This window comes from Podarcis tiliguerta (genome assembly GCF_965153285.1).
Source record: "Podarcis tiliguerta genome assembly, chromosome: 2".
Taxonomy (NCBI): Eukaryota; Metazoa; Chordata; class Lepidosauria; order Squamata; family Lacertidae; genus Podarcis; species Podarcis tiliguerta.
Window position 1 is genome coordinate 3357174 of NC_139535.1, and position 20026 is coordinate 3377199.

General features: G+C 43.1%; 1 protein-coding gene across 1 annotated transcript; it reads left to right on the plus strand.

The window, feature by feature from the left end:
- Nucleotides 1-9681: 9681 nt before the first annotated feature.
- LOC310670717 (vomeronasal type-2 receptor 26-like) lies at nt 9682-12571 on the plus strand. The gene is made up of 2 exons (XM_083426419.1): nt 9682-9939; nt 11681-12571. Exons 1-2 carry the CDS (start codon nt 9685-9687, stop codon nt 12533-12535), a joined length of 1110 nt encoding a protein of 369 aa, XP_083282545.1. The 5' UTR covers nt 9682-9684; the 3' UTR covers nt 12536-12571.
- The last annotated feature ends 7455 nt before the right edge of the window (nt 12572-20026 follow it).

Consider the following 20026-nt stretch of genomic DNA (forward strand, 5'->3'; position numbering starts at 1 on the left):
TAGGCGTAACCAAGAGTAAGGCAAGGATTAGCTGATTCCCAGAAAGGCACACAACTAAAAGTTTCTTTTCTTAAAAGATTTATTTTAAAAAAGAAGAGCATAATAACACATGCAACTTTGCAGGCACATCACTTGAAGGTTACAGAAGCAAAATAAGAACATTGTAAAATATAACTAACTTTCTACTTACAGCACACACTTGTTGGTTAGGATAGAAAAGTCTTTAAGTCCGTAAATGAAAAGAACAGCGATTCTCCATCACAATAGGCGGCTAATTAGATGTAGCTTCTAGCCGGGCTCAATGCGGATTGCATAGCGCGCTTGACCATTCATTTCTCAAGTCTCTTATCCCCAATACACACGTGGGAACGGACCCCCAAGACCAATCGTAACTTTAGATTATTTTCAAATTCACCAATGACTGACTTGCTGATTAATCAATCTAACATTAGACAGCTGGAGCAATTAAGAACCCAGAGCCAGATCAAGGGGTATCCTCCCTTCCTGAATGGTATGCAGATGTAACCACTTAGGAGATAACATCAGTGAGAAAATGCGAATAGCGTAGGACCCAGGTGTTAGATCCTTCAGTAAATCAGTTCCTCCCTTACCATAACTGTTCCTTTTGGACGCCTGTTAGTCTAGGGTTAAGGCAACAGAATTCCTTTCCCAGGGTCCTTGTGGCTTGTTGGTTTCCCACAAGGCTTCACTCCCTTACTTGACCAAGGAATGGCTTTTAAGAATATACTAACTTTACTACAGGTGGGAAGATAAAGATTAAGATAAAGAAGTGAGAGCGAAGAGGAAGAGATATACAAAGGGAGAGAAAGAAGGAGGAAAAGACTGGAATAGGGAAGAAAGCAGCTGGCGAAAATGGCACTGGGGGGGGGGAGAGTGAGTCATCGCCCTCAGAAGGGAAAAAAGCCGGAAGAATAATAGTGGAGGAAACAGTCACTGCAACAAAGAGAGGCTAGAGAAACAAAACAAGAAGGACCACCTCACAAGTAAATTGGAAAATTGCGCCACCTAGTGGCGGAAAATAAAATTACTCCCATAATTTAAAAAACGCTGCTAAGACACAGGCTTGAAGTACAACCATAAAGAAATCTAGCTATACACGAAAGGACATTTGAAATACCAAGTTCAGCTTCTAGAAAATAAGTTCTTAAGACGGATGTTAAGTACTGCGAATGAATTTTTCTCTGATAATTGCCAAAGTAATTAAAGTAAAACAAAATATTTAACTAATTTTTTATTAAAACTTGGACCTTTTTTTTTTTACTTTTTTTAAAAAGAAATTTAAATATTTGAGATGAACTGATAACAACATAGGGTAAAACCACTGGAATCTTAACTGACTTTCAATCCCAACAGATAAAAGGACCAAATTATAGACTATAAACAGAGCATTTTCAAAGTTTAGGAATATATATATTCTTGGTTTGAAATAAAGATATCTAGATCAGAACCAAAAGGAAGAAGACAAATATGGGTTCTAAAAAATACCAAACTACACTGACATCTGGGTCAGGTCTACAAGTGAGAAGACAATCAACAGCTGAAACAGACCCCAATGCTGACATAAAAGACCTTATAATGGGGATGGAAAAGAGCCTGAATGATAAGCTGGACATACTAGCTGGCAACATCCAACAAAACTCAAAGCTAATAATAGACTTAACAACACAAATAAGTGACCTCTCACTTAAAAATAAAGAACTGGATAAATCTGTACAAGAACTTAAGAGTAAATCTACCAAACAAGAGGAAATGATGAAGAAATTGCAAATGGAAAATAAGGACATTAAAAAATCACAAGATTCAATGAAGGAAGAAATAAACGACCTTAAGAGAGCCCATGAAGAGCTGCTAGATGATATATCATTGATGGAGATGCGTCAGAAGGAGATTGTCCTCCGCTTCCGAGGCGTCCCACAAACTCATGATGAACAAATTCAAGAGAAACTATCACAGGAGATTGCAAACTGGTTGGGAGTAGAGGTAGAAGAGATGCTATTGGATATTGATAAAATTTTCAGGATCAAATCAGAAAGATCAGACACTTATAAAGGGCCAGGAGATTGCTTAATTTTTTTTCAACTCAAGACTTTTAAAGGACAAAACATTACATCAAAAAGGACAAGTGAAGTTAATAGAAGATAGGCCTATCAAAATATTTAAGGAAATCCCAAAAAGAATTCTGAAGAAAAGGCAGAACTGTAAGACAGTAACAGAAGCACTCAAGAAGAATTCGATTAGATTCCGGTGGGAATTTCCTGAGGGCATCACCTTCACATATAAGGACAGAAGAAAAACTTTTAGATCAGTAGACCAGCTGGGAAAATTCTGGAGGAAGTACAAAAAAGAATTAACTGGAGATCCAACATTGGAGCGAGAGGAAACAACGCAGACACCACAAGAAGCATAGAGAGACAAGCACGTATTAAGGGGGGGGAGAGATTGGAAGATACAGATTATCAAAATCCTAAAATTTCTGAGTTTTCTTTTTCTTTTCTTTTCTTTTTATTTGCTCAATGAAACCATTGTAGATAATAAATAAAGATTAATGAATCTAAAAATTATATCTTGGAATGTTAACGGTTTAAATAATAAGAGGAAGAGAAATAAAATAGAACATGTATTGAGGAAAGAACAATGGGATATCATATGCTTGCAGGAGACCCATGTGACTAGAAATCACAGAAGGGTTTTAGAAAACAAGAGATTGGGTCAAGAATTTATATCCTCAGATGTAAAAAAGAAAAGGGGAATTGTGATCTGTGTGAACCCTAAACTAGACGCAAAAAAAATCTTTAAGGATGATGAGGGTAGATTACTAGGGGTAAAAATAACAAAAGGTAAAGAACATTTAATTATAGTAGGAGTTTATGCACCGAATGGTAACAAAACAGAATTTTACAGAAAAGTAGAAGCTAATTTACTGGAATTTATAGAAGAGGAAATTATTTTGATGGGAGACCTAAATGGTGTCACATCAATAGAATTAGATAGGACACAGAGAGAAAGAAAATCAAAAAAAGGCAGACTCCCAGACACCTTCTTTCAGATGGTAGAAAACTTAAATTTGATTGATACATGGAGATATAAAAACCCAGGAGAAAGACAGTATACATATTTCTCGGAAGTTAAAAAATCAGCCGGCAGAATTGACAGCATATGGGTATCAAATAACTTAACAACTAAAATTAAAAAAGCAGAAATACAGACCAAAATTATTACAGATCACAACCCAGTCACATTAGAATTAAAGGAATTCTAATGGGCTTCCGAAAGATGACACCAAACTGGGAGGGGTGGCTAACACCCCAGAGGACAGGATCACACTTCAAAACGACCTTGACAGATTAGAGAACTGGGCCAAAACAAACAAGATGAATTTTAACAGGGAGAAATGTAAAGTATTGCACTTGGGCAAAAAAAATGAGAGGCACAAATACAAGATGGGTGACACCTGGCTTGAGAGCAGTACATGTGAAAAGGATCTAGGAGTCTTGGTTGACCACAAACTTGGCATGAGCCAATAGTGTGACGCGGCAGCTAAAAAAGCCAATGCAATTCTGGGCTGCATCAATAGGAGTATAGCATCTAGATCAAGGGAAGTAATAGTGCCACTGTATTCTGCTCTGGTCAGACCTCACCTGGAGTACTGTGTCCAGTTCTGGGCACCACAGTTCAAGAAGGACACTGACAAACTGGAACGTGTCCAGAGGAGGGCAACCAAAATGGTCAAAGGCCTGGAAACGATGCCTTATGAGGAACGGCTAAGGGAGCTGGGCATGTTTAGCCTGGAGAAGAGGAGGTTAAGGGGTGATAGGATAGCCATGTTCAAATATATAAAAGGATGTCACATAGAGGAGGCAGAAAGGTTGTTTTCTGCTGCTCCAGAGAAGCGGACACGGAGCAATGGATCCAAACTACAAGAAAGAAGATTCCACCTAAACATTAGGAAGAACTTCCTGACAGTAAGAGCTGTTCGACAGTGGAATTTGCTGCCAAGGAGTGTGGTGGAGTCTCCTTCTTTGGAGGTCTTTAAGCAGAGGCTAGACAACCATATGTCAGGAGTGCTCTGATGGTGTTTCCTGCTTGGCAGGGGGTTGGACTCGATGGCCCTTGTGGTCTCTTCCAACTCTATGATTCTATGAATACAAGAAAACTAATAAAAGATGGAGACTTAATGAAAGATTATTAAAGGACAAAAAGATTGTGAAAAAAGCGCAAGAACTACTGAAAGATTTTTTTGAATTAAATAAAGAACAGTATACAGACTTCAGGACAATATGGGATGCAAGCAAAGCTTTCATAAGAGGCTTTTACATACAACAAAGTGCAATAAGGAAAAGAAACAGAGAGCAAAAACTAGAACAAATAAGGAAAGAAATAGGAATAAATGCAAAATTATTAACAAAACAACCAAAAAATGAATTAATAAACCAAAAACTAAAAATATTACAAACCCAGGCTTCAGCAACATTAAATAGTGAAATTGAGGACAATATTAAATGGATGAAACAAAGGTCGTTCAAATTTACAAATAAACCCGGAAAGATGCTAGCCTGGCAATTGAAAAAAAGACAAAAGGAAAAACTGATTGATAAAATGGTGGAAGAGGGGAGAACTTTAGATAATCCTGAGGAAATTAAAAAGTGTTTTACAAAATATTATAATAAGCTATATAAAGCAGGAAATGAGACAGAGGTTGAAATAAAAGAGTATTTATGTGGAAAGGATATACCTAAAATTAAGAAAGAAAAGATTCAAGAGCTAAACTCCCCAATAACCATGACAGAGCTTCATCAAGCAATAATTAAGATGAAACTGGGAAAATCCCCAGGTCCAGATGGTCTTACCGCAATACATTACAAAAAATTAGAGGAACCACTATTATCACCTATGAAGACACTCTTTAATAGAATACTAGAAGACGGGAAGATTCCCAACACCTGGAAACAGGCGCACATAGTAGTAATCCCAAAACAAGGACGAAATAAAGAGTTTATAACCAATTATAGACCAATATCATTACTAAATAATGATTACAAGATCTATGCACAAATATTGGCAACAAGATTAAAGACAGTTTTGCAGGATTGTATAAATAAAGAGCAGGCAGGGTTCTTGCCGGGCAGGAAAATGAGTGACAATATAAGAACAGTGATTGATATGATTGAGTATTTAGACATGAAACCAAGTAAGAAGGTAGCCTTTGTTTTTGTGGACGCGGAAAAGGCGTTTGACAAAGTATCATGGAAATTTCCAAAAATATTATTAGACCAGATGGACATAGGAGACCAAATTACAAGAGGGCTAAAAGCAATTTATGAACAACAAGAAGCAAATATAATAATAAATAATGACACGACTGATTATTTTAAACTACAGAAGGGCACCAGACAAGGGTGCCCACTTTCACCTTTATTATTCATTTTGGTTTTGGAAATATTAAATCAAGAAATCAGATTGGATCAAGAAATAAATGGAATATCCCTAGGAGAGAAAATATACAAAATAAGGGCATTTGCAGATGATTCAGTCTTAATGGTGGAAAATCCAAAGGAAAGCATAGCAAAGGCTCTAGAAAAAATGGGAAACTTTGGAAGGGTATCAGGTTTTGCTTTGAATAAAGAAAAAATGAAACTAATGGTAAAAAACATGGGAGATCAAGAGAAAAAGGAACTGGTAGAAAAATTTGGATTACAAATTGCAAAAAAAGTGAAATATTTAGGAATACAAATTACAATGAAAAATATAAATTTGTTTGAAGATAATTGTTTGGGAAGAAACAAAAAGAGAAATGGAAAGTTGGACAAGATTGAAATTAACACTCTGGGGTAGAATTTCGGCTATTAAAATGAATATCTTACCAAAACTTCTGTTCCTTTTTCAAATGATTCCCATAATAGGTAAAGATGATTGTTTTAAAAAATGGAAAACGGACCTAACAAAGTTTATATGGCAAGGCAAAAAGCCACGGATCAAACATAAATTATTAACCAACATAAAAGAGCGGGGAGGATTTGGACTCCCAGACCTGAGACTATATTACAACGCGGCATGCTTTACTTGGATCAAGGATTGGATCAAATTGGATAACAGTGACATTTTGGATTTGGAGGGATGGAACAACAGATATGGTTGGCATGCCTATCTAATTTATAACAAAGTGGCAGTCCATAAAGAATTTCTAAGCCACGTAATTAGAAATGCATTATACAAGGTCTGGGTGAGGCATAGAAGGTTGTTAGAACCGAAAACCCCATTGTGGGTCTCACCGCTAGAAGTAATATCGGTTAAAAAGAAAAATACTATACGAAGAATGGCAACATACCAGCAGCTCCTAAAGGAAGAACAGGGCCAATTAAAGCTAAGACCATACGATGAGGTGACCCAATACTGTACCACATGGTTACTATATCACCAAATTGCACAAATATTCAACCAGGATAAAGTAATAGGATTTGAAAAAGAAGAATCAAAATTACAAAAAGTATTATTACAAAACTAAAAAATATATATATCCAAAATGTATAATTTATTATTAGAATGGGAATTAAAGGATGAAGAAGTAAAAGAAGTTATGATTAAATGGGCATGTGATATAGGATATGCGATTCGGCTGGACCAATGGGAGAAATTATGGATTTATGATATTAAATTCACGGCATGTTATACAATAAGAGAAAATTTTATGAAAATGCTGTACCAATGGTACTTAACTCCGGTAAAATTGGCTAAAATTTACAAATTAAAATCGAATATCTGTTGGAGATGTAAAAAAGAAATAGGAACAATGTTTCACATGTGGTGGGAATGCCGACCTATTAAACAATTCTGGAATGAAATCTATGAAGAACTCAAAAAGATGTTTAAAATATCTTTCAGTAAAAAACCGGAGGCATTCCTTTTAGGTTTAATTACAAATAATATCCCCGAAAAATCAAAGGAAAATATTCCTTTATGCAACAACAGCTGCCAGGATGCTTATAGCTAAAAACTGGAAAGGCATAAAAATTCCATCAGTGAAACATTGGCAAATTAAATTTTGTGAATACATAAATCTGGCAAGACTCACAGCTTACATAAGGGGACAATCGGACCAGAAATTATTAAAAGAATGGGGTTGTGCTAAAGAGTATATGAAAAAACATTGTTCTGGAGTAAGTATATTGGTATGTAATGAATGATGCTTTACAGGGTTAAAGAAAAAGAAAAATGGTGTAAGTACAAAGGTGGAAGTAATCTAATTAGACACAACAATACAGTAAGAGTAAATTTTTTGAGGTCTTAGAACAAAGGAAGGAAGTCAATTTGTGTTTATGTACGTAATGATATGGGTTTTTTCTGTAGATGTGTGCTTTTTCGTTTTTGTTTAGTTTTGTTTTGTTTCCTTTGCTTCCCCCTTCCCCTTTTTCTTTTCTTTTTTTTGTGTGTGTGTATGTTCTGGGTTTTTTTGTTTGTATAGTATTATTTTGGATTCAATGTTTGTAATTTTTGTTATGATTATGCATTGAAAATTTAAAAAAAATTCAAAAAAATAAAAAAAGGAAAGATGCCATCTGATTCTTTGTACATTCTTTTCCATTGTAGGGATCTGTGAACAGAAAGGCAATAACAAAATCCAGCCACTTGCAGGTATAAAATGAAATATTCAAATGCCAAAAAACTTTGTCAGGAGAGGGTATGAGGTGATGGGGAGAGATACAAATACTCTGAAATAAAATATTCGACTGGCACAGGAGGCTTCAAGTCCCCCCCCCCCTCCATATGCATAAAAAACGTCCATCAGGCAGCAGAGGTTCATCATATCAGGCCCCAAAATGTCCTGAAAAAATAGCTTGATGCTGGCTTATCTGGTGAACATAGAATCATAGAATTATGGAAGTGTAGAGTTTGAAGAGGATTCCCAAGGGGCATGAAGGTCAACCCTCTGCAATGCAGGAATCTCAACCAAGCATTCATGACAGATGGTCATCCCAACTCTGATCAAAAACCTCCAAGGAAGGAAAGTCCACAACCTCCCAAGGGGGACTATTCAAGCAGCTCTTGTTGTCAGAAACTTTTTCCTGAAGTTTAGTTAGAGTCTCCTTTATTTTAACTTGAAGCCATTGATTTAAGTCCTAACCTCCAGAGCACCAGAAAAAAGATTGTGATGTTTTCTTCCAGCTCTGCAGCTGCTGCTCAAGCTCCACATTGATTTCAGAGATGTATATTCCCTGCATAATTATCATAATCATAGTGATTTTTTCCTCGGCAAAACTCAAGCAATGCACCCACTTTCGACACAAAGAACAGATATTTCAGAAATGATAGCTTGAAATGCCTGCTGCATATTTAAAGACCTCATCGAGGGCTTTGACTTATCTTCCAGGCAGGCAGGCAGGGATTCTGCCAGTGTGAAAGCTTCGTATCCCCCCTTTCCTCACATTTTCTCTGGGGCTTCGGTCTTGTTGGAGACTTTGGGCTTCATCTAATTCGCTTCTTGCTAAGTTGAGAGCAGTGACAACAGATGTAATGACAGGAGGCAGACTCAGAGTGATGCTCTTATTCATGCTGTTGTTGTTGCTGCTGCTGCTGCTTCCCTGTGCAGCTTCTAGGATGCCGAAAGCAAAATGCCCATTGAACTTGAGAAGGGACCATCCAGATGCAATGAATTATTACGGGTCAGGAGATCACCTCATAAGCGGGGTCATATCTACATTACAAATTGTTCATATTGGACACCATTTCCTCGCCACCCCTTTCATTTACAGTATAAGGTACGCTGCATTTCCCCATGCAATTTCTGCACAGCAGACAAAACTGTGATTGATGGGTAGGCATATATACATAGCATATTCTTTAATACAGTTGTGCTTAGCTGTGACTGCCCAAGCCTGTAATGCTTATATGCCAGGGACAAGTCCTGCTTTCTAGAACTTGCCCATTGAAGACACAAAATGCATGTGCATTGCTTCCCTCCTTGCTTTTTTCCACTGGAAGAAACACCAAATTGATGGTGAATCATGAAGATCCAGAGATCATCTGCATCCCAAGTTCTTGACTTGGGAAATGTGAAGATGCCCTGATCTGCACTCCTCTGAAAGGAGCAGGAGTATAACTATTAAATTGTCACAATCTATCTATCAAGGTAATGTTGAATTGAGTCTAGAGTCTAGAAATCAACTGGCAGCCAGTACAGTTCACCTGCCCTGGGACATTAGGGTGCAAGGTTGGTACTAAATAGGATAAGAACAGCAATAACAATTAGATGCAGGAATTATATGACTGGTAAAGATCTCTATTTTACATCTCCTCTTCTTTTTTAAAAAATAAAGAAACAAACTCTTACAACCTACCACTCCCCTTGAACTAGTGTCCCGTCCTTTTACAAATTTTTGCTCATTATATTTGAGGGTTGTATTCACTCCCTGCTTCCAGCACACAAGTGCTCAAATATGCTTCTCTATCCCTTTAACTGGCAAGCAGCCGTTCAGCTTCCAACAAACTCACAGATGGCTGATTATGTGATGTGGATGTTCTGTTTTGCTTCATTCTTGTGGCTGCAATTTCTTATAGGGTTAAGAAAGCAGGGACTTGACACTTTTCACTGAACGGAGACTGACATCAGGCTTCATGCTTTGTTGCAGGCAAGGATTTACAGTACCATTCTGGTATCTCCTGTCCTGCATGATTGCCATCCATGAGATTAATCAGGATCCCGGGATCTTACCCAATATCACCCTGGGCTATGACATCCATGAGAATCATTTCAATGCAAGGATGACCTATGACGCCACGCTAGATCTGCTGTCTCCTGGGAGGGCCAATGTCCCAAACTACCACTGCGGAAGAGAGAAGAAGCCGTTGGTTTTCATTGAAGGGGTCAACTCTGACACCTCACTCCAGATTTCAACTATGCTGGGAACCTACAAAATCCCCCAGGTATGAACACACTAGCCTAGACAACATACAGAGAACAGCAACCTCCCTTAACAGGAAACAAACTATGAAACTCACTCCCAGAGGAGGCAGTGAAGGTTTTAAGAGAGGATTAAACCAATTCATGAAGGCAAAGGCTATTAATGGCTGCTAGGCATGATGACTGTGATCTACATCCCTAGTTGGAGGCACCAATGATTCTGGGAGCTGGGTGCTGGGAATCACATGAGGGCAGAGTGCATTTGTGCTCATGCTGTGCTTGCTGGTTTCCTACAATCACCTGGCTGGCCAGTGTGTGAACAGGATGCTGGGCTAGAAGAGCCGTTGGCCTGATCCAGGAGCCTCTTCTTATGTTGAAGGATTTGTCCTGCTGGGTGAAGAAGGGTTTCACAAAAAGGGTCACCCTCAGAGCAGTCTAAGGGGTGAACATTGGCTCATGGGAGTTGGAGGTGAATATCATCTGGAGGGCATCACTTTGGGAACCTGGCCTATATGGTAAATGAATGTTTCCTCTCAAAGAGCAAACAGCTTTGTGAAATGGGTGGGAATTTTAAAACTGGAATCTAGCATAGGAAAAATGGGGCAGATTCCCACACCACTAGTCACTGGTTGAGTACTGCCCTAAAACTTCTTAATCCCAGAACAGCCCCAACTGTCAGATGGCAAGGGCGACTGCTCACGAGTAACCAGGCAGGACTCCGACCCGTCTTTTACAGGTTTTATTTAGATGCAAACTATTTAAGTGCAGAACCCCAAAGTTCATGTCTGCCTCAATCGCTAGCAGAATCCGGGAGTGCCTGTTTCCTGGACCTCCTCCAGCATAAAAGCCTTGTTACGCCCAGCCTCTTCCTCCCCTCTTTGCGCCTTAGATTTCTGCACAGGGTGGGCGACGGAGGGGGCGTGCTTCCCTCCTGGCCGGCTTTGCCAGCAGTGGTGCTGAGGCTCCCACCAGCATCCTCTGGTCCTTTCACCTCTTCCCCACTGGAGGCGGGGCTTTCCTCATCACCGGAATGAGAACTGCTTCGCAATATTGTCAGAGGCTCCCTGCAACACAACTGCCCCTCTGTTTCCCACCCCTATTCTGATGGCACTTCCTGTCAAAGTTAATGAGTTCGACCGCTTCCCATAAATCTCTTCGGACAGATTTATGATCTAATGGTGCCCGGCACACTTCCACTGTGCGGGCGTCTGTAGGTCGTAAACTCTTCAGCAGAATTAGCGCAGCAGCGTGTGATAAGGGATGAGTCGAGAGACGACAGCTTGTTTTCTCTAGCTTCTTTATTGTTCCAAAAACACACATATATACAGACTAGAATCCATCAGAGTGCAGCTGCATTTTCCCCAGCTCCTCTCTCTCTGAGCTGGACAGCTTAACTGACACTTTCGTTTTCCACAGAACACACACTGCATAGCAGGCTGTTTACGTCACGTCCTGCCTGATAAGCTCTTCCCTCAAGCTCCGAGGCACAGCAGATTAACTCCTTACTGCTCTCAACACTTCCCTGACACCAGCAGAAGCCATCTCTCTTAAAACAGATTCTGCTGTTTTTCATTACTTGTTCTTATGAATGTGGGTTGTTGCTGTTCTAAGGGTGCAGCTTTAAAAGGACAGCAGATAAGATCTAGGGTCTAAATCTAGCAATGTTGCTCCATGTTTTCTTAAAGAGTTGTGGAGGAAGCAGGACATCACACCACAATTTCCAGTTGACCAATAAAACCCTGTATATCTTCCTTTTCTTCCTAGGTCAGTTATGCTTCTGTTCATCATGCCCTTGACAAAACGCAATCTCCTTTGCTTTACCGAATGACCCCAAATGAAGAACCCCCAGGCTCAGGGATTGTCAGGCTACTCCTGCATTTCAGGTGGACTTGGATCGGGCTCGTAGCTCCTGACTCTGACAATGGAGAAAGGTTTCTGAGCACCCTGGCATCTGCGCTTGCTAAGGACGGTGTCTGCCTTGCTTTCTCACAAACCATTCCTCGAGACATTCTGTATAAAGGAGATGAGTACACAAAGCTCATGAAGAAGATTTCACTTTCCATGGACAGGAGAATCAATGTGTTTCTTTACTATGGGGACTCTCAGTCCCCCTCAGAAGCTGCAAATACGATAGAAATAGTGAGTGAAACCCTGGAACCCATTACTGGGAAAGTTTGGATCACCATAGCTCTCTCATATGCCAGCTCCAACATGTCTCCCAAAATACTTGAGAACAAGCACATTCATGGATATCTATCTTTCTTTATCCAGACCAAAAAAAGATCAAAACATGATGGTAATCTGCCAGTTTCCTCTGCCTACAGTAATTACCATCCATGTTGGCCTCAAGGCTATAATTGCTTCTATTCAAAGCATGTGTTTTCTGTGAAAGGCCAGAAGCGATGCAAAGTGAAGGAGAACCTTTCAGGGTTCCCTCAGAACATCCTTGAAAGGAGCCTGTTTCAGGATACATACAGCATTTACAACACAGTCCGAGCTCTGGCCTATGCCTTAAATGATGCATACTCCTCTAGATCCAAGAGGGTGGTGATGATGGGTCAGAACAGGGTGGAAGATGGAAAAGTCCAAGCATCACAGGTATTCATTTTCCTTCTCTAATTATCTGGATGGATTTTGTTCATTTTAAATAACGACCGGTTCAAAGACAGATTTGTAGGTCCATTGCCTTTAATTGACAGAAATTAACCAAGCATTTAAAAAAGGAGATAAATGAGGTTATAAAATACTGTACATCAAAATGATTTTTTAAAAAATGAGTTGTCCAGTAGCACCTTAGAGACCAACTAAGTTTGTTCTTGGTATTAGCTTTGTGTGCATGCACATGGTATCTGAAGAAGTGTGCATGCACACAAAAGCTCATACCTACCAAGAACAAACTTAGTTGGTCTCTAAGGTGCTACTAGAGAATATTAAAAATTGTTTGTGTGTGTGTGTGTGTGTGTGTGTGTGTGTGTGTGTATCTACTATGGCAGACCAACACAGCAACCTACCTGAGTCAAAATGATTGATACAGAATTAATAGACCCTTCAATAGTTACCTTGATCTGCAAGACTATGGACTGCTAGCAATGATCATGTGACCCTTTCAAAGAGAAGACCAAAGGTTCCTTTAAAGGAAATGACATTCATATTAAATCTCCATTCATATACATTCCTAGGGATGCCATCATAATAGCAAGATAGCATTGTACTGCATGTAAGAAGTTCAATAAATTTTAATTTCCAAAGTTTCTCCACAAACCCATTCCAAGGCCAAATGGTTCACTGGTCTAGGAGATGGTGTCTCTATAGACAAGAGCAACACACCTGCCTTCACCCCCTAGTCTAGCCACGTGCAGTATCATAATCTCAGGTGGGCACAGCTAGGTAAGGTCAGGCTCCCTCACCTGAATCATAGAATCATGGAATTGTAGAATTGGAAGGAACCCTGAAAGTCATCTAGTCCCACATACTGCAATGCAGGAATCTCGAATAAATCATTCTTGCCAGATGGCCATCCAACCTCTGTTGACAAACCTACAATGAAGGAGAGTCCACAACCTCCTGAGGGAGACAGTTCCTCTGTCTTACAGCTCTTAGCGTCAGAATGTTCTTGGTAATGCAAGACACATCAGTCCACTCGCGTTCAGTCAAATCTTGAAAGGAACCTATTTCTTAGGCTGCTCAACTGATGGAAGAACACATTCTGAAAGACCTCAGGTATATTGGGAAAATGATATACCAATGGTACTTAACTCAAAATACGGCAATTTACATTAGACACAACAATTCAAAAAGATTAAAAATTTTGAGGTCTCAAAACAGAGAAAGGAAGTCAATATGTGTATATGTACGTAAAGATTAGTATGATGGCAGGGTATGGGTTTTTTTAGGTGTGGGTTTTTCCTTTTTTTGTTTCTGTTTGCTTTGATTTGTTTTTGTTGGTTTGTTCTTTTTTTAGGATTTTATCTTTGTAATTTTTGTTGTAACTTTGCATTGAAAATAATTTTTTTTAAAAAAGAAGTATATTGGGAACATTAAATGGAAAAACCCTCCACGGCCACTAGGTGCCTAGATAAGGACTCTCCTCCTGAAAGAGAGGGGAGTGGTTGTGGGCGGGAGCCCGAGCTCCGCCCCTAGCAGGGGGCCTCCGCCCCCTGCTCACCTGGCTTACCTGGCTGGCGCCCGCCCACCAGCCGGCACCCAATCAGGTGCCGCTGGGGGCGTAACCCAGCTGACTTAAATTCAGGCGCCAGCCCTCTCCCCGGCCTCTTTCCTGCTTCGTCTTCCTCGTCTCGCCGCGGATCAGAGGACCGGGTACCGCGGATCTGAAGACAGGGAAGTATTCGTCTCCTTCTGCTTTGACTGCGTGTGTGCTGTTGTCTGTTTGTTTTTGGTTCGCTTGGTTGCGTTCGCTGTTTGGTTAGCGCCGCGTGTGTGTTCCGCGGGTGAGTTTGTGTCTGCTTCGGTAGAGCGTGCCGGTGCTTGTTGTTTGCGGGGTTAACAGCTTAGTAAGGGGGAGCGCGTGGGGGAACGTGCGAGTGATCGTCGTCGGGTGATTATACAATTTATATATCGCGTGCGCTCCTTCCCGCACCGTCTCTGCTTTCCCCCTGCTTATTAGCGGAGCTTCGGTTGCTGCTTAAATCATTAGCGGAGCGGGGAGCCGCTTCCACCCCGCTTGCACCGCCGCCAGCCAGCTGATTCCCCACAGCTAAGCCTCCCCCCCCCCTCTTTGGGACTCGGCCGCCGGCCAGCTGATTCCCCCCGCTCCTCGGCGCTCTCAGGTTCTCCGCAGCGCTCAGGGAGCACTTGCGGCCTCCATCCCCCCACGGTTTAACCCTGCCGCCAGCCAGCTGATTCTCCCCGCTTTTCGACGCTTTCACGTTCTTCGCAGCGCTCGGGGAGCGCTTGCAGATCGGGGAGCTTTAGCTCGTTCCCCCCCCCCCACGTTTTAACTCAGCCGCCAGCCAGCTGATTCCTCCCGCCCTTCCGCGATTCTCTTGTTTTCTGCAGCGCTCAGGGAGCGATTGCAGACCGAGGGGCTTAAAATCTCCTTGCCCACAGCGCTGCGATCCCTAGGTATCTTATTGGGGTCTGGGGACCGGGGGCCATCTCGGCGCCAGCCGGGGCGGGTGTTGGAAGCGAGGACGTCGCTTTATTAAGTGTTTTACTGCCAGCCGCTGCTGTGGCGTGTGTCTCCATCTCACGTCGCTAGCCTTATTCTATGTTCTATTGCTTCGGGTTCTTCGGGCTGCAGTGCGCTGGACTAGGTTTTTGAACAGGACCTTTTTGGAAGGCTTTATTCGTTGCTAGGCAGCAGGGTTGCTTATGTTCGCCATTTTGGCTGCCCACCTGGTTCTGTGGCGGCGGCCATTTTAGGAGAGGCATACCATCAAGGGTACCTTGCTTAGGCATCGCCGATAGTTTATTTGAGTCTGAGGTTCGTTATATTCGGCTGGGGAGTGGAGCAGTTTGCCCCCCCCCCTATATCTAGCATTATCTAACCCCAATTCTTTCTTTCCCTGCTATTGCCTCCGCCCCTCTTCGTTCCTGCTATTGCCTCCCCCCCTCTTCGTTCCTGCGGCTTTCACTTGTAGTCGGTCTTGGTGCAGCTGCATCCCTTGTCTCACCTCTCATCCACTTTAATTTCCTGGTGCCTCTGCTGTTGTGAGCAAGCTAACGACTCTTAATTGCGAGAGTCAAGCTGCTAACGACCCCTAATCTCCGGCCACAATAGCCGGGTGATTAGCCGCTCCCAGCCCCCTATTGTCTGGGTTTCAATTGATTCACAGCTTCTAGCTAACTTTTATCTACGCCCCCAAGACTGCTGCGAGTCATTCATTGTGGGTTGATCATTGGCTGCCACCTACTGGCAATCTTTTAATCTTTTAAGGGTGACAGTGTTACAAGAATTTTAATCGCAGTCAGCCTTCATTGCAGGGGTGCCAGTCAGCTATTTGAGAGCTGCCTTATCTTGCCGGTCAATAGTAGTGGTTTATAATAAGAAGATATAAATAAGAGATTTCATCAATACTTTTACAATATTAATAATTATAAATTATAGACTTCACAATAATTTAATTTTTAATTTTTAATTTTAATTTTTAATTTTTAATTTTAATTTTTAATTTTTAATTTTAATTTCTAATTTTTAATTTTAATTTTTTTTCCCTCCCCTCTCTTCCCCCCATCTCTCTCCCTTCGCATTACAAGCGCAAGACAAATAATAGGCTTACATACATTCATATACATACACACACTTGAAAGGATAAATAAGTAAACATTTAAATAAATAAGATAATAAGTACCAATACATATATATAAACAAAACAATAAAGCAGAATAGAATAATAAACAAACAAACCAGCAAACCGTCCAGAGCTATATCATGGCCCCCAAGAGGAAGCGCGCGTCTGAGGCTCGCAACGTGGCCGGTCAATCATCCCAGGGGCCGCAGGTGGAAAGTAACGCACGAAAGCCAGTCTCTCATTTCTTAAATGCATTTAGGTCTTTTATCGATGAGTACGAACAGCGCTTTCCTGAAGAGAACCTCAGCCCTCCCTCATCACCTGACGCCATTCCGGATACTCAGGTGGTCCCCGAGAGCCCGCGGTCTTCCCAACTTGAGGAAATTCCCAGTACATCTGCCGCTCTCTTTGAAAGTTCGCAGGCGGATAGACCATCCAGGAGCGGTGGGTCAGGATCTAGCGGAAGGTTGGAGCCAGTGCGCACTAGGTCGCGATCTGCCGCATCCACATCTCGTGGGAAAGGGGGTAAGGCAACCTCTAAGTCAGCCCGGTCTAATAACACTGTTGCACCCAGTTCTTCCAAACGCGCACAGGACAAGCGGGTGCAGCTTCCGGAGTCGTCGCCATCGTCGGCAGATGAGGCGGAGGAGCTTGAGTCAGAGGAATCTCCCATCGTGGCGCCACAGGAAAAACCTTCAGGGAAGAGGCGCGAAAAGAAGAAGCATACTTGCAGGAGGAGCAAATCAAGAAAGAGCGATTCAGATGACTCAGGTAGCTCATCGTCGGAATATGATAGCGACGCGTCCCTGGGGTCATACTGGGGTAGGGGGGAGGAGATTTCCGGTCTCCCAGACTGGGCTTTGAATAGGAGGGCTTATGCACACCGTAGGAAGTTTGGCGGGGCCCAGGAGTGGAAAGATGGGGCTCTGGTTAAGGAGCCTACAGTATCTTCCTACTCAACCTCTGATGTGATTCCAGGGGATCACCTCTCTCCCAAGTTGCGCTCCAAAATCTTGAATGGTGAATTCGTTGACATGTTCAAATTAGTTCCGCCAGCGGAGGAACTAGGCCGGGGGGAGAGGAGGTCATCCCACGGAAAACGAAAGAGCAAATATCCACAGGTTCCTAGGACATTCGAGAAGTGGCTGGACGGCTTCCAGGCCTTCATGGGGACGATAGTGGCTGCTTATCCTAAGAGGGCAGTCCACTTAGTCGCCTACCTTTCACACATTCGGACCGCTCACGCCCTCGCGGGAGAGCTTGCAGCCATAGACTATGATAAAAAGTTCCGGAGAAAGGCTTCTAGGATACCGTCGGCACGCTGGGATCAGATAGAGAATGGCATCTGGTCGGTAGCTGTAGGCCCTTATGTGGAGAAAAAGCAAGTGGATCCCTATCGCGTAGCCAGGCTTGATCCGAGGAGGGAATTCAAGCGCAGAGTTTGTTGGGAGTACAATAAAGGGACTTGCCTGAGGGCAGCGTGTAAATACTCTCACGAGTGTGAGAGGTGTGCTGGGGCCCATCCGGTAGCAACATGCTTCAAAGGAAGTAAACAGCCCTTTCGAGGAGGCCGGGGGTTCCATCACACTAGCTCCAGGGGAGCCCCCGGAGGGGCCAACAGGAGGTGAACTACATTTGCCAATGGCTACCACGCCAATCAGATTAATTCCTCTCTGCGAGTTATTGTCCCTTTATCCCGATAAGAGGGCAGCATCATATCTTAGGGAGGGTTTCTCTAGCGGTTTTCGCATCCCGGTAGCTGGTCCCCTAATAGCTAGGAATTCCCCCAACCAAAAATCCGTTAGGGAAAGACCAGATATCGCAGAGAAGAAAATTGCCAAAGAAGTACGCGCAGGCCGGGTCGCGGGCCCCTTTGCCGAACCCCCCCTCCCGAACCTTCACATCTCACCATTGGGTATAGTACCAAAGAAGACTCCAGGGGAATTTAGGCTCATTCATAACCTGTCTTATCCGAGAGGAGGCTCAGTAAATGACGCCATTCCTTCGGAGTTATGCTCAGTCAAGTATGCCACTTTCGACCAAGCGGTAAAATTAATCAGGGGTTTCGGTCCAGGGGCGCTTTTGGCAAAGTGTGATATCGAATCTGCTTTCCGCCTTTTGCCGGTCCATCCTGAGGATTTTTGGCTCTTGGGTTTCAAATTTCAGGGTAAATATTATGTGGATAGGGCTATGCCAATGGGCTGCTCGGTTGCCTGTTCGGCTTTTGAAACATTTAGCACATTTCTGGATTGGGCCATAAAATTTAAGACAAATACCAATGGGGTCACGCACTATTTAGATGACTTTCTTTTCGTGGGGAGGTCTGGCTCCGCTGAGTGCATCTCGTTACTGGAGGCCTTTTCGGCCTTAGCAAAGGACCTGGGCGTTCCCCTAGCGGCACAAAAAACCGAAGGCCCCGCCACTTGCCTCACATACTTGGGGATCGAACTGGACACAGTTGCCCAGTCCTCCCGCTTGCCCAAAGAAAAAATAGACATCCTTAAGGATTTAATTCAGGCAACCCTTATACTGAGAAAGATCACCCTCAGACAGATTCAGGCCTTGTTAGGACATTTTAACTTTGCTTGCAGGGTGGTCTCCCCAGGACGCCCCTTCTGCGCCCGCCTTGCCAGACTTTCGGCAGGCCTCAAACATCCGCATCATAGGGTTAGAATTCCTAAATCTGTCAAGGCTGATTTGGAAGTTTGGGCGAGTTTTTTAACTAACTATAACGGAGTCTCGCTATGGCAGGATGTACTGAACCTAACTTCGGACTTCCAGGTCCAATCGGATGCTTCTGGGTCGCTAGGCTTTGGGGTGTATTTCAGAGGGCGCTGGTGCGCCCAGCACTGGCCAGGGGGTTGGAAGGAGGAGGGCATCACGCGGGATCTGACCTTTCTCGAGTTCTTCCCAATTGTAGTAGCGGTGCATCTTTGGACGAAGGAATTTCAAAACCGTCGGGTGTGCTTCAAAACTGACAACCAGGCAGTGGTGAAAATTCTGGAAAGGCAGTCTTCCCGATCTTCAAGGGTTGCGGCCCTCCTGCGGTCATTCGTCCTCCGGTGCCTCGAGTATAATATAATCTTTTCCGCCAAATTTGTTCCTGGAGTCAATAATAACATCGCGGATGCCTTGTCTCGTTTTCAGACGTCACGCTTCCGGTCGCTGGCACCTGGAGCGCAACCATTGCCCGAACCCTTTCCGGAGCACCTGTGGAGCGTTGGAGACGCAAAGTGATACAGGGAGTATTGTCCTCCGTCGCGCCATCCACACTTAGATCGTATAAGAAGGCCTGGTGTGATTTTATGGGTTTCAGGTCAGGGTGTTCGGGACTTGCCCCTAGTGTGCCACCGTCCACGGATGACGTTTTAAGTTATCTATCACACCTTGATGACTTGGGTCGGGCTTCCAAAACCTTAAAGATCCATGTGGCCGCCATTAGTTTCTTCTGTAAGGCCACTTTCTCATCCGACCCATGTAGCGACTTCTTAGTGCGCAGGGCAATTGAGGGTTGGCGTAGGATGCAGCCCCCAAGGGTCGAGGGTCGTAAGCCGATTTCGTATGGGTTACTGGCTAGGATTCGCACAAAGTTGAGGTCCATCTGTTGGTCCAAGTACGAGGCCCGCATGTTCTCCGCCGCCTATGCAATAGCGTTTTTTGGCGCCCTGCGCGTGGGCGAGGTGGTGGCCGAAGTTTGTGCTAACGGGTCAACACGCGGCCTTTTACTGGAGGACGTGCAACTAGCCGAAGCGTCCATAACAATCAGGATACGCCAGTCAAAAACTGATCAGGCGGGTAGGGGGACGTTCATCAAATTAGTAGCCTCAAAGGAGTCTGGGCCATGCCCGGTAAAGGACAC